Here is a 14675-nt window from a genome sequence, read left to right on the forward strand (position 1 = left end):
ATGCTTGGACCTCCTATTCACGATCCAATATTGTCACTTAAACTATTCTGTGGAAAATAGTGAACTTGGCTCATGTGAGGGCATCACAAACTACAGAGCTTTCCAAAAGCTCAAACCCAGCACTTGAATTAAATAGTGGTGGAACTGAAAAAGCATTCTGGGTACTGATGTGCAAATGAGCGCACCAAGCTTCCAACTTTCAAAATATTACATTAACACTTAAGGCCACACAGTGCCCTCAGCCTGTACACCAGATTTCTTCTGCTTTCGATAGGAACTGTTTGTCTCTACTGCAATCAGAATATAACCAGTAACGTTTTGTTACTGCACTGTGTGTGCGAACACCCTGATATGAACATATACTTTGGGAAATTCGTGGTGGAGTGGCAGCAATGCTGACAAACCCAGCCTAAGTACACCCTATTATGTAGATAACACAGTGCTGTATTCTCTTAAGTCCCACAGGCACACAAGTTGTACTTGCTACTGTGAGGAAAATGATTGTGTTTAACTCACTAGCCAGGCTGCAAGCACACACAGACAGGGAGCAGTTAAAGAATCTGGAATTTGCTTATCTTTCCTAGTGGCTTTGGACAGTTGTGTGCCTTTCCCCCAGTGGTTTATTAATTTGCTTTCTTTTAGCCCCCAGCCTCCTGACATGGTTCCTGCTTCCTATTTCAGTTCCCTCCTCGCCTGTTCTTTGTCTCTCCTCTAGGCAGGGGGAGGGGGGTCCTGCCTCTCTCACAGCACTTTCCTCAGAACTTTCTCCAGTTGCCACGGAATGTTCTGGTTTCAGCTTCCAGCCCTCCTGTTTAAAAGGCACCATTCCACACACCCTGCCTGCTTCTTGGGTAAAAGCTGACAAAACCCCAAAGCATGGCTGTTTTCTTGGCAAGTGACCCCCTCACACTTGCCACGAGGATGCCAGATCGGCACACTGGGAGCTCACGCTGGGAGCAGTTGCTGGACGCTCGTTCAAGATGACAGGCAGGGAAGCACAGGGACACTGACACAGCGCCTTGGCTCCTCAGCACCGTGCCATGGCAGAGCCTGCAGCTCTCCTCTCGTTCAAGATGACAGGCAGCACCTCGCAGTCCCGGGGAAGCACAGGGACACTGACACAGCGCCTTGGCTCCTCAGCACTGTGCCATGGCAGAGCCTGCAGCTCTCCTCTCGGCACTTACAGGCTTTGTGCACTGCTCACTGCACCCTACAGCTCCACCAGCACACTAAAGGACTGCTGCTTAGAACGTTTTCTGGTCCCAAACTTACCCTGTCTCAGAATATGAGACTATCAAAGTAGCCACTCAACTAGCATGTGTTAAAACATTGCCCAATTTCTTCTGAAAAGGAACACGTACTAAACACACTGAGCAAAAATTGGGCTCATCACTATGAACAGACTTGTGAGGTGAAATTCCCTAAATTTAACGTGATGACTAAATGGCATTTCTCCAAACATAACTGTGTAAGCACACAGGAATGATTGCCTTTGAACTCAATTACCTTCACAACTAGCAAGTCACTTTCTGAAGACAAAGTTCCAGATAATGTGAAAGAAAGTTTGAAATTTCAATTTTGAAATGTATGTTTTCTGTATCCAATATTTCCTCTCCTTTTTAGATGATTCATAATCTATTTTCTTTGACATCTTCTGCAATGGAATGTGCTGAACTTTTTTTGAATCCATCCCTCTTTTAAATAAAGGCATTTTCTTCAGCTACTTTATTCAGCTTCTCACTATTTCCTGTCTCACTTCTGCTCAAGGGAATTCCTGAGGTGTCCCTAAATGTTTTGCAGCTGCCTGGTGCCTGCTGAAGCACTCTGATTGGTATTTCAATAGTATTAATAATCTCCTTTTCTCCAAACATGTGTGTACCATTTGGGACTCCACATTGTACATTGCTCGCTTCACTGCAGATCAATTGCTACTGGCCTTACTCAGAAGTGCAGACCTTAAATTGGTGTGCAAATATAGGAGGTAACAAAAGACTGTTACACTTGAATCTGTTCAAACATATTTGGGTATATGTTAATTAGAGTTGAGTCATACCTATTTGTTCAACACTTTCAACTTGTGAATCTGTGTAGGTCTTGAGGCTACTGAAATTTTTCAGAATAGTCCCATTATTATACTCTTTAAGAAGGTTAGTCACTGTTTCACAGGGATTATAATATTAGCAGGGACATTTGTGCATAGCACTTGTGCCAGCTAATCAGTCATATGAACCATTTCCTTTCTATGCATGTTCCACAGAAATCCACAGCACTGAGCAGTTTGTGGCACACTTGCAATTTCAGTGGGTAGCTGTCAGTTTTTCTGAGCTTTCACCGATATTTTAATTAACTGCTACTGATATAATAAGCAATTAATTCAGCATTCATTACTTATTCGGTTGATTATTACTTAAATTTAGTTTTTAAAGCTTGCTCAGTTTATTATTAGGAATCATCCCATGAGAATGCCAAGCCTAGCAGCAAGGATTCTCAGACTTGGAGACAGCAGTTTCCTCTGTAACCCAGACGTGGGTTTAGTGATTTGTCAGCTTTCTCCTCTAGAAGCAGATGAAAACTCTTTAAAAATACCCAGCACCCTCACAAAACTGACAGCAATAGGATGGGATGTGATGCTGTGGAAAGTACACAGGAAGCCTTACTTTAAAAAGAGAAAACAGCACAGTTTGATTTTCCTCGTTTTGATCACTCTCCTCACTGCACCGGCTGCTGTGGACTCTCTGTGTTGCATGGCAGTCCCGACAAAGTGTGGGGAACTGGTGTTAAACTGTACAACTTTTAATTGTTATACTAATTTTACAGTCTTGGAAGCCAACCTTTGATACTTAATCTCCCTTTTGTTCCCCTCATTTCTTCAGTCTGCTCAGTTTAACTTATTCTAGACTGCCTGGAACCAAAGCAACCTGACCCATTCAAAACAAGATTGCCACATTAGGGATCTGTGCAACCTGGAAATCCAACCTAGGATTCCATCTCCTTGACTCCCAGTGAATTAGGCATTCATGCCTACCTAAGCAAACCTGACAGACAACTTTTTCTCCTAAAACATACATTACAATACATTCCTAAATATGCAATGCAAGCACAAAGCTTTGGTATTTACAGATTAACAGCTAAACTGTGCTTTTCCCCAGGAAAATTCCTACCTAGATAACAAGTAAACTTACATTTCGAAAAGTTAATCCTAGAAGACAACTAGGAACAGCTACATCTTTACATTTTACAAGATTCAAAAGAGACACAACTTTCTGTCTTTTGGCTCAAGAGTTAATTAAGATGTGATTGCATCAACTCTCAGAGTCACTTCACCTCAGGCAATCAGTATTATGCTTCCATTGAAGATTCAGCACGATGGATTTAAAAATTCTTACCTTTTGATAGAGGGTTTTCAAAATATCTTTCCTCCAAACAGGCATGGAGCTGGCCCTTAGTCAACTCATTATAGCTCATTATAGTTTTGTCTCCCCTTCAGCACCAGCAGTTCTTCCCTGAAATACAATGATAGGGTTAATTAGCAGCCAGTTCTTAAATCAAAGCACAATTCATAGGGTAAATTTGCAGAACTGTAAAAATTAAATAAAACCAAACACCAAAACTGAACAAAAACCCACAGAAAAACCACCTTAAAATGAACCAATTCTCTTTATGCCTTCAGTTGCAGTTACCCTTTTTTCATGAGGAAACTCTGGCAGGTGGTTACAGTCCCATACCCAACATTCTTAGGATCATAAGTACTCAGGTCACCGTTACCATTTGATACAGATTATTTTTCCCTGGGCAGGTGATCGTTTCTGAGAGGATATGAAATGTCAAGATCCTTGCCTCACCTGAAATCATGATTTCATTTCCTCCCTGTCACCTTCTCCCCAGTTTCTGAAGTCCTGCAGAAATCCCACCACTGATGCAGAAATGCAGTGTGTAGCCAGCCCACACAGCATCAGCTGATTGCCAGTGTAGTCTGCAGCTTCTGGCATGAGGTGAATTCCCAAAACCACAAGGGCTGTACTACCAGAGCAGCTCCTAAGCTAAAATGACCTTCTCAGTGCACTGTGAATAAACTTGATATCCACAAGCATTTGAGTTATTTATTAGAATATAAAAGAGGAGGAAAAAACCTCAAACCTGACTAGGTGAGCACGCACTGCTTATTTTTAACGAGGTACTTTATGTGATTTTAATGAAGCATTACATGAGTTATCACAATTAATTTCATACTCACAGTGTGTGTATTGTACAATGACAAATTTTACATGGTTATCCAAAACACTTGCAAGCCTCTTCTCAATTTACTTTGTTTGCATCTCACTATCTCATGTAAGTAAAACTCTTACTCAAGCTAAAATACTGGTTGTTTTAGAAAGAATTTCAGAATTTGACTCATAATGAAGTAGCTTATTTAAATTTGATAGTTTGACCTAAAACCTAAATGCATTAGCTCCCAAGCTCTGAGCTACAGTTACCATACTCACTATGGAAACATGACAGTTTCAATCATTCTGCAGCAACTGCACATTCCTCTTGTGCAAAAATAAAACTGAGGCACAAGTAAAGGAAAAGATTTGCTCAGGATCAGTGTAAGCAGGACTGAAATTTGTAGATGATTTTTTGAAATGCATTTTTCTCCAGCCCTCCATCATTCAGGTCTTGCTGATGAGCTATGTGCCATTTCAGTCACATTCCTGTCTCTGGTGAAACAACCACTCCTGGTTTTCCCCAATCATTGATCCCAGGCTGTGCCATGTTCCTGAAGTGTTTGATGAGACAGATGCAGTCTTTGTCCACCTGCTGAATATCTTTTAGAATTTTGCTTTCCTTATCAGGAATATTCTAAGAGAACTGCTGAGGGGATGCAGTCCCAGTTTACAGCTAGTCATTCACAGGACTGTGTGATCATTTGTGAGCTTTACTCCAGATCTGAACCTTCCTTCTGTGTCATCTGACATTACAGGCAATGGCTCCCAGGAGAGACTGACTGTGGTGCAAGTTACAGCCTCTGGAATATTCCCTCTGCTGCACTTCATCCAGATTTCCTAAATGGGATGATTGCAGTTTAAAAAACACACATACACATTTTCATAAAAAAGATGGCAATTCACATACTCCATCTTCCATCAGTGCCCACTATAAAGCTCAATTAACCTCTGAGCAGATCTCAGTCTCTTGCATCTCCTTTCATTTGCTCTCTGGTTCTACTGGGGGCTTTTATCCCTTCTGACATGATATCCAATTTTCTATTCATATTTTCCTTTTTCCCTTCTCTGACTGACTTTTTTTTTCTTTTTCTTTAATAAGGTTTTATCATTTGCACTCTATTTTCTAGTTTTGACTGCAGTCCTCAGGGGACATAATTGATCCATTCCCAGTCACCCACCCTTCAGTTCTTTTTCCAGCTGTTGCACCTTATTTGCTATGGTCAGAACCACCCTGTTCTCTAAGCACCATATCACATAAAACACCTTCAGATTAAAAAAATCACAGCAGTTCTCACAAGAAATAAAAGTAACATTACTCTGTTCACAACCTGGAAACAATCTCTGTTGAACAGAAGCTTAAAAGATGGTGTTGTTATAAACTAATATAAACTACTTTAAATATCCTAACCAATTAAAAAGTGTTAATTTGGCTACCAAAAATCAGACTAATTATCTTTATTAATGAAATTCTTTCTCCCTTCAGGTAATTAAGGACAATACTCAACACTGAAAGAAGTTTTTAGGTGCCTAAATTCCTTATACCCTTTGCTTGAATAACTTTCTGAGAAAAAAAGAATTTAAGAGCTCACTGAGCAGGTGTATGTTAAGAACACTATGGAAACATAGACCAGGAATACAAAAAACAGTCAGTAACTAAATATTCACACCATCTACTTTATTGACATTTTTGTTAATTCAGCCCTCACTTTGAAAAAGAATTTGAAGTTAGACTCAGTTTATGAGATTTGGAATGAATTTGTAAGAACAACCAGCAATAAGTTCTGAAATTAACCATGATCTACTGCACAAAAGAGGGGAGCTCTTAATTCCTGACTGAGCATTCAGAATCTATATTTTTCTCAATGTTTTTCCTTTAACTAAAAAGAACCACAAATGGGGACTGATTGTATGGCTAAATTCAGTTGAGGCATGGACAAGTTCAGCTCCATCTGAAGTAAATAGGAAAAAATTTGCACCAGGGTCAAATCTCTGTCCCATGTTGGAAAAGGATATTGTTCACAAGGAATAATTAGAAAACCATGAACAAATATAGAGGGTAGGTGCATTTATATTTACCCTAGCTTAGCTGAACTAACAGTACCAGGAATAGCAATTCCATTTTATTTGAGATTCTATTTTAGCAAGCTCTGTATAAGCTTATATTAATAACAGTTCCTACTAAAAGAGTTTATGACAATAAAGGCTTCTTTCTTGATTAAAATGAGACAGAAAGGGAAATGCAGAGGCAGAGACTACAAATAGCAGTGTGGTTCCCATTGCACTAGCACTCTTTTTTCCCCTTTTCACTGCAAGTTAAAGAAGATTTAATGATTCCATAAAAATTCTATCACTGAAACTGTTGTAAGGTTAGCTCAATTTTGTAGTTGTAACTCAGAATTCTGTCTGAAGGTGTGGCAGGTGTGTCTGTAAGTGCTCACACTATGGGCCCAGGAGAGTGTATTTTTGGCTTTTTTTCCCTAAAGTTAAGTTTTACATTTAGATACACCCTATAGAAACAGACTTTGCAGTAAGTTGAGATAGAAGAGCCTTCCTGAACATGGACAAAAAGATTTCTATAAATATTCGAATTTAAACAAAATATGACACAGAAACAAACTTGTAAACCAAAATCCCGAACAACTATTAAATTGTATTTTCGTGTCATAAAAATACTTTTAATTTGAAATCCAATTGTTTGGCTTCTTGCGAAACAGCCTAACGCTGGAAATACTTGGCATTTTAAAGTTTGAAGGGGCCTTTAAAAAAATCCTTTCTCTATTTAATTAGCCTGCATTCAGAGCAGAGTTTCAGATGTCCCTGGGGCAAAGTGGTACGGTCAGGGCTCAGCTGAAAGGAGCCGTGAGAAAGCTCCGGCATGAAGTCCCGGTGTGACAAAGCAGCAGCTCGGGGAGGCTCCGCCGCGGGCAGTGCGGCAGCGCCGCCCGGGCCGGCAGCGCTGCGGAGCGCGGAGTGCCACAAATACACAAATACACACCTGGCTCTGAGCGGGGCGGGCTGCGGGAGGGACCGCGGAGAGGCTGCTCCGGCTTAAGCCCAGGGAAGGGCGCACGGCACCTCCCCTCGCGGGCAGCGAGACCCCCGGCTCCTCTCACACCTGCGGGGCCGCCGCCTCAGCGCACAGCTCCGCTCGCACCGTCCTCTCTCCCAGCCGAGCGCCCGGCTTCTCTCGCCGCCGCAGCCCGGCTGCCCCTCACGGCCAAGCGCCTCAGCCGCGCCAGCACCGGCCCCGGGCCCCCGTCAGGGCTCTCGCACAGCCAGCTCGTGCCGGCTCCCACAGCCGCCACAGCCTCGCACACATCACACGGACACAGGGCACAGGCACACGGGTCTCACACACACAGATCACATGTACGCGGATCTCACACATACATGGATCTCACACACATGGACCTCACAGACACAGACCCCAGAGATACACGAATCTCTCTCACACACAGGGATCTCACAGGCACACGATCCCTCACACATATGGATGTCACAGGCACACGGATCCCTCACACACACATGGATGTCACAGGCACACGGATCTCACACACACGGAGCTCACATACACACGGATCCCTCACACACACACACGGATCTCCCACTCAGGCATCTCTCCCTCACACTCGCCCCTCACAGCGTTGCCCGCTTTTTCTGTGAGGCGGCGCGCGCGCTCTGCACAGGGCCCAGGGGGCGCTGCGCCGCCTCCCCTCAGGGCAGCGCGCGAAGCCGGCGGCGCGCGCCGCGCGCCCTTTCCCGGCCGCCGTCTCTCGCGAGAGGTCGCCGGGCGCGTGCGCGGCCCCGAGCGGTGCGCGAGGAGCGGCGGCGCTGAGGGGCGGCCGGGCGGGCCGGGCCCGACGCCACCATGAGCAGCACCCTGGCCAAGATCGCGGAGATTGAGGCGGAGGTACCGCACCGCCGCCCTCCGCCTCCTGCGGGACGGGCCGGGCGCCGAGCGCCGAACGGGGCGGACGCGGGGTTCGGGCCGGGGAGGGGGACGGCCGTGGGCAGCGCCCTGGAGGGGTGACGGGGCCCTGTCCACCGGCGTGGCGCAGGGGCCGAGGGCAGCTCCCGGTGTGAGCCCTCGGTCCTGTGCCCTTGCAGATGGCCCGGACGCAGAAGAACAAGGCCACCGCCCACCACCTGGGGCTGCTGAAGGCCCGTCTGGCCAAGCTGCGCCGGGAGCTCATCACCCCCAAGGGAGGCGGCGGCGGCGGCCCCGGGGAAGGTGCGTTGTCTGTGCAGGAGCTGTCCGAGAGCGGGAGGTCGACGGAAATCGATCTGATGGGGGGCTCTTGTCCCACAAATCGTGTCAGGTTATCTGCTACACAGTCATAGACTCACAGAAGGGTTTGGGTTGGAAGGGACCTTAGAGAACATTTCGTTCTACCCCCGTCATGGCGGGGACACCTTCCGCTAGGTCAGGTTGCTCGGAGCCCTGTTTAACCTGGCCTTGCACACTTGCAGGGATGGGGTAGCCACAGCTTCTCTGGGTAACCTGTTCCGTCCTTGCTTTCTCTAGTCCTGCCCGGTACAGGACCTCTAACCATGATTTCTGTCCCTTCCTGGGGCCATGGGCTGGAGCACTTCCTGAAGTGTAGGTGAAAGTGCTTTTGTATTTTGGCTCATACAGTCTTTGCAGAAATCTTACGGTTTTTACACAAAGAAGCACCTTTGCAGCAGCCACCTGTTTTTATATATAAAGGTGTGAATTTCCTAAGCTGCAGTGCTTAAAGGGAATGCTCCACTTACACTGAAGTCAAACACAGTCCACTATGAAGCTTTGCAGCCAAGATTTTATTAGACAGGTACATGTCATGGAGTGTTACAAAGTGATGCAAGGCCATAAAGATTGTGAACAATCTGCTTCCCACCCTCATCCTTCTTCTAGGAAAGCTTACTTGGCTTTTGCTAAGGCAATATTAAAAATAATAGTGTGTCTGCTGTCCAGAATATTAGAAGATAGAAAATGTCAATCATTAGACAAATATTTCTACTCCTTGTTTGCAGGTTTTGATGTTGCAAAGACAGGTGATGCCCGCATTGGGTTTGTGGGTTTTCCATCAGTGGGGAAATCCACTCTTCTAAGTAATCTTGCTGGTGTGTACTCTGAAGTGGCAGCCTATGAATTCACTACACTGACGACTGTGCCTGGAGTCATTAGGTACAAAGGAGCAAAGATCCAGGTGAGATCTTGTGTCTGTGAGGGTAGGATGGGCTATACAGATGCTGTGCTGTTAGGGTTGAGTGGTCTGGCCTGACATCAGCAGGTTAGAAGTGATGTGTAAAAGTGCTTGAGAATGCCTTGGAAATGTTTCCATGAGATATGGATTTCTCCCTGGTTTTTATTTTGCTCTGGAAAGAAGTTCCTGTGGTAGTTCTAATTATTCCCTATGAGATAATGTGTTCCACGGGATCAATATGGCACATGAGATAATACAAGATATAACAATCAGATCAGTCATACTCTGTTCAGATTTGCAGTAGGGTCAGCTGGTTTAGAAGGGTAAAAGTAGGATTGATTTAATGAAGAATACTTTTCTCATGTGATACTTTCCTCCCTGTGAACAAACAGCTGCTTGATCTGCCAGGAATTATTGAAGGGGCCAAAGATGGTAAAGGCAGAGGTCGGCAGGTCATTGCAGGTGAGTATGTGAGAGCTGGAGACAGCAGCCACTCACTGGCTCATTTAACACAGTGCAGAGAATGGAGGGTTCATGCTCTGATGTCTGTGAAAAGCTGGATTGTTTGCTGCACTTGGGCTGTCTCTGAGAGGCAGGAGCTGCTTTCATATTGTTGTTTTCAGTTCTGGCTTTGTGCACTTGCTGGGTTTGTGCTCTGCACTGGCACTTCAGTGAAAGCACATTGCCAGGTTTGCAGGCAGATGTGATCCCATCCTAAACAAGGCTGCTGGTTTTATTTCCTCACCCAGTTAATTGTCCTCAGGCTGGTGTCTGAATGGACACAGGAAGATTTTTCCAGCTCTGTCATTCCTACAGCATGTACAGATCTGTCTATCAGTGATGCTTGGCCAGCACAATAAACTTCAGTCCTATGCTGTAGGTACTTAAAAATAACCAGTATGCTTTAAAAATAACCAGGGGTTTTGTAGTGCCATCAGCCCATGAGCCACACTGTGGTTGTTTTCTCTCAGGTTGTGTGAGCATGCTTTTTGAGAGGTGACTTTCTTTTTCTGGTTCTCAGTTGCTCGAACCTGTAACCTCATTCTCATTGTTCTGGACGTGCTGAAACCCCTTGGCCACAAGAAAATCATTGAGAATGAACTGGAGGGATTTGGAATTCGTCTGAATAGTAAGCCCCCCAATATTGGCTTTAAAAAAAAGGATAAAGGAGGCATTAACCTTACAGCCACAGTAAGTTGGAACTTTTCTTTAACCAAAATTAAAAACAAATTGCTTGGAGAAAGAGGCATTTGATGGTGTATGTCTGGGACCATGCTGAGCTGTGTGTGACTTCTTCAGGAGCTGAACTGCTGCACAGTGCTGCAGTCAGTTACTTTCCTTAGAGGAAAGTGTCCTTTATCCACACCTCTCCTGGAGCCTGACCACTTTCTGGCCCTCAAAACAGAGCCTCAGTTGCTTTCCACACATAACAAGTTTGAGATCCAAAGGAGAGCGTGCAAAAACTGCCTCTTACTTGGTGGCTACAATGTTCTTCCTGAGAGGATTGCTCAGAGTTTCAGGCCTTGCAGCCCATTTACCTGAATCTTTAAAAGCATGGAAATAGCCAGAGATAGCAGAAGTCAGAACTCTGCACTCTGATACCTGAAGTGAAGTTGTCTGGGCTCTGAACTAGAAGATACTTGGGTTTGTGTTGCAGCTGAAAGGAAGCACTGCTGAAATGTCTGATTGCAGCTCCCAGTGGGTCACTGATATAAATGAAGCTGTTAGGACTCAGGTCTGTTTTTCCCTCTCCCCAGACCAGCTCTGGTGAAACCAGAGTCATGTCCAGTCAGTTCAAATGCAGCTATTCCTTCTAGTGAGGCACGTGCAGTGGTTGCTAGGTGACAGCACTGTTAACTGTAGCGCTGGATTTGGCTGTTAGCTCTGCCATTCCTTGACTCTGTGTCCATGTCTGTGTGTGCTCAGTGTCCTCAGAGTGAGCTGGATGCTGAGACAGTGAAGAGCATCCTGGCAGAGTACAAAATCCACAACGCTGATGTCACCCTGCGCAGCGACGCCACCGCCGATGACCTGATCGACGTTGTGGAAGGGAACAGGTACTGCTGCTCCCTGCCTGTGCCACTCCTGCAGCCTGGGTTACAGACAAAAGAATTCTCTCTTGCCTTTGCTTCCCACACCAGCTGAGCCACCAATGTGGCATCAGCAGAGAGATAAGCTTTTTAAAACCAGTTTTTCTTTGCAGTGTGCTGCTGTCAGGTTGCTCTGACAATTTCTTTCTCTTGGCAGGGTTTACATCCCGTGCATTTATGTCCTAAATAAAATTGACCAAATTTCCATTGAAGAACTAGATATCATTTACAAAGTACCCCACTGTGTACCCATATCTGCTCATCATCGCTGGAACTTTGATGATCTGCTGGAGAAAATCTGGGACTACTTGAAACTAGTCCGAATGTGAGTCAAAATTGCTGCTTTCTGTGCAGTTAAGTGCATGGCTGAGACTGAAGAGGGTCTCAGGAATGGGTGAGGAATATTTTGCAGTGCCTTTCTACCAACTGGTGTTTGCTTTGTAACCCAGAAATTGTGCTCGTCGTAGCTCTTGTGTGATAGCCACAAGTGCTGATTTGAATTTGTAGGGGAATTAAAGGAGAACCTTGTGAATCCAACACCAAAGCACATCTTAAAAAATTCCTGAAAACATGGAACTCTAGTCAAACTTCATGGTAACACTGTGATTCCAGATGTAATCATCTTTTCAGTCTGTCATGGATGCAGCTCTCTTGACAGAGCTTGGTTCTTAATCTAGAATTTCAGATATTTTTACTACAAGTTATTCCAGGTTTACCTCATAATTCTTAGGCATTTTTGGATGAACTTATGAATGAATTTACTAATACTCATAATACAGTAATTGTTGCCTTTTAAATTGATATCTATATTCTTGTAATAATATAGAATATATTGTGAAAAGGCATTTCACAATCCCTTGTGTCTGTGGTTTAGGTATCTGTGTTATAGACTTCATCAGGTGCCTTTTCTAATACATGTTGAAGTTTTCCCAGAAAAAAAACCAAAAAGGCAAGTTGGAGCCATAATACTAAAGATGTTCTTTCCCAGCAACTCTTGCCATTTGGCTTTTTTTAAAGCACCTTTGGGAAGCTCACAAGTGAGAAACCTTTGCAGTTACAAGGGAGAACCCTCTGCAGCCACTGGCTGCCCAGCTGCATTTTCAGCTTAGGTCCACCAAAGGTTGTTCAGTGGCACCACTGGAGTAGTGGGACTTGGCCCACATGCTGGGGGTGACAGTGCAAATATCATGATGGGTTTGAAAAGGAAAGTTTTGGTATTGACTGATGGTTCCATCTGTGTTACAGCTACACCAAACCTAAAGGGCAGCTCCCAGACTACACCTCTCCTGTGGTACTACCTTACTGCAAGACCACAGTGGAGGATTTTTGCATGAAGATCCACAAAAATCTCATCAAAGACTTTAAATAGTAAGTATTATTGTAAAAGAATATATAGAATAGAAAATAATTTGCCTTCAGATATATTATTTCATCCTCTTCTAAACTAGAAGGGAATACCAGGACCTTTTTTTAGTGTTAAATTGAATAAATCTGCCTATGATAATCAAACTTAATACTTCAGTTGCTGTATTTGATGTTCTCATGCTCTTTGCTACATGAATGTCCTCTGTGGAGACAAATTTATGTTGCTATTTAAAAGTAGCACTAAACACAGCGTTGCAAGGCACTGTCCCATGCACTTGGGTACTCAGAAATTCAGGCTTTGTTTTGATCTGTTTCTAGTCCTAGTTCACACCAACCACTCAGCCAGGTACTTGTAGGAGAACAGAAATAGCTCTGAAGCATTGCTGTCTGTATTAGCTGTGGGACAGAAATAGCTGCTGTTCTGCTTGCATATCATACTTCTAAGCCTTTTAAATTTGATTTTTCTTCTTTCAGTGCACTGGTCTGGGGTTCATCTGTCAAACACAACCCTCAAAAAGTTGGTAAAGACCATACTCTTGAAGATGAGGATGTTATTCAGATTGTTAAGAAATAAAGTTATTCTTACATGGTTTGTTGCTGTGCCTGAAATTTGTCATTAATTGTAAGTGACAACCCCTCCCTGCCCCCTCCCAGTTTTTATTTAAAAATGGCCTTTTCTTATAGCACCTTGCTGCATGGTAAAAGTGACGTTTCTGGCCAGCTTACACTGCAGGGGCTCATTCCAGCAGAACTTGTAGATGAAAAACTCTGGTTAAATGACTTTCACAAGGGCAAAATCTTACAAGAAGCTTTGATTGCTGGGATAAGGTTCTGCTGCATGGCCGTGTCCTTCCAAATTAGAAAAAAGTTCACACATCAGGAATTAGTTTGTTCCAAGAACAAAACACGAAAAGCAGAGGCTAGAGAATCATATCTTATGAAACAATGCTAGAGGACAGAGTTCCAGCTGCATTTATCTGAAAGTGTTCTCCTGGAATACTTCAAGGCTATTAATAGTGCTGCAGTTGTGGAAAAGCTGCTCAGTTCTGCTCAGGAGCAGCTGCTTTTTCAGTTGTTTAGACCAGTGCAAGTGAGCGAGCTGCCTGTGTATCACTGAAGGATTCTAAGTTTTCTTAAAAGAAGTTCCTGCCTAGATAAAGAAGTAAGAATGTGCCCAAGAGAAGCACATTGCTCAGAGGGGTTCTGTTGCTTAATAAAGATAAATAAAGAAGCTTTTAGCTGATATCAAGCGTGCTTATCAAAGCTTCTAGCATTTGCCCTCCTACAAAAAGGAAGTAGGGGTGTTTAATTATAGGGGTGTTTATTTAGATGCATAAAAAACACTCCCCCTCATGTTGTTATACATTAAAGAAGACCAAGTGATTAGAGACACCCACTCAAGCACTAAATCCTTGGAACAGTGGCTGCTCTTCAGCCTGGGAAGGAAACATCCCAGCCTTGATTCTGCTCATTCCCACCTGTACTTTGCTCAGTCCCTGCAGCAGTGAGGTGAAGTGAACTGCTGCAGGCTGCTTGGGTCATGAGCCCCAGTGGAAGGGGCAGAAGATGAGGCTGGTGCTCAGATTGGGTTTCACTGCTGTCTCCTCACTGTCACACTTTGTTCAGAGCTGTTAGTTTTACAACTTCTAATACACTGAGCCTCATTCCTCACGTTTAGCTGTGACATTTAAATGCAGCAGTTCCCTCCTGGGCATCAGTGAGGCCAGTCACTCTGTCAAAGCAGAGTGATCCTCCCCACCCCCGGATTAATTGAAGTTTTCTGCATCTCAACTCAAACCCTGGTTCCATCTTACCCACAGGAACAG

General features: G+C 44.3%; 1 protein-coding gene across 1 annotated transcript; it reads left to right on the forward strand.

Moving 5' to 3' along the window:
* Positions 1-7957: 7957 nt before the first annotated feature.
* On the forward strand, positions 7958-13441 carry DRG1 (developmentally regulated GTP binding protein 1). Its single transcript, XM_071445557.1, has 9 exons — positions 7958-8118; positions 8316-8439; positions 9222-9397; positions 9787-9856; positions 10416-10585; positions 11321-11451; positions 11642-11809; positions 12730-12852; positions 13324-13441. Exons 1-9 carry the CDS (start codon positions 8077-8079, stop codon positions 13421-13423), a joined length of 1104 nt encoding a protein of 367 aa, XP_071301658.1. The 5' UTR covers positions 7958-8076; the 3' UTR covers positions 13424-13441.
* The last annotated feature ends 1234 nt before the right edge of the window (positions 13442-14675 follow it).

The sequence above is a fragment of the Agelaius tricolor genome, unplaced genomic scaffold, assembly GCF_023055355.1.
Source record: "Agelaius tricolor isolate 1412-34295 unplaced genomic scaffold, bAgeTri1.0.p SCAF_20, whole genome shotgun sequence".
In the NCBI taxonomy this organism is placed as follows: Eukaryota; Metazoa; Chordata; class Aves; order Passeriformes; family Icteridae; genus Agelaius; species Agelaius tricolor.

Coding starts and splice junctions, on each gene's coding strand:
- DRG1 (XM_071445557.1), top strand. CDS start 8,077: ATGAGCAGCACCCTGGCCAAGATCGCGGAGATTGAGGCGGAG. Junction 9,857..10,415: donor AGGTCGGCAGGTCATTGCAG/GTGAGTATGTGA, acceptor TCTGGTTCTCAG/TTGCTCGAACCTGTAACCTC. Junction 11,810..12,729: donor TACTTGAAACTAGTCCGAAT/GTGAGTCAAAAT, acceptor TCTGTGTTACAG/CTACACCAAACCTAAAGGGC.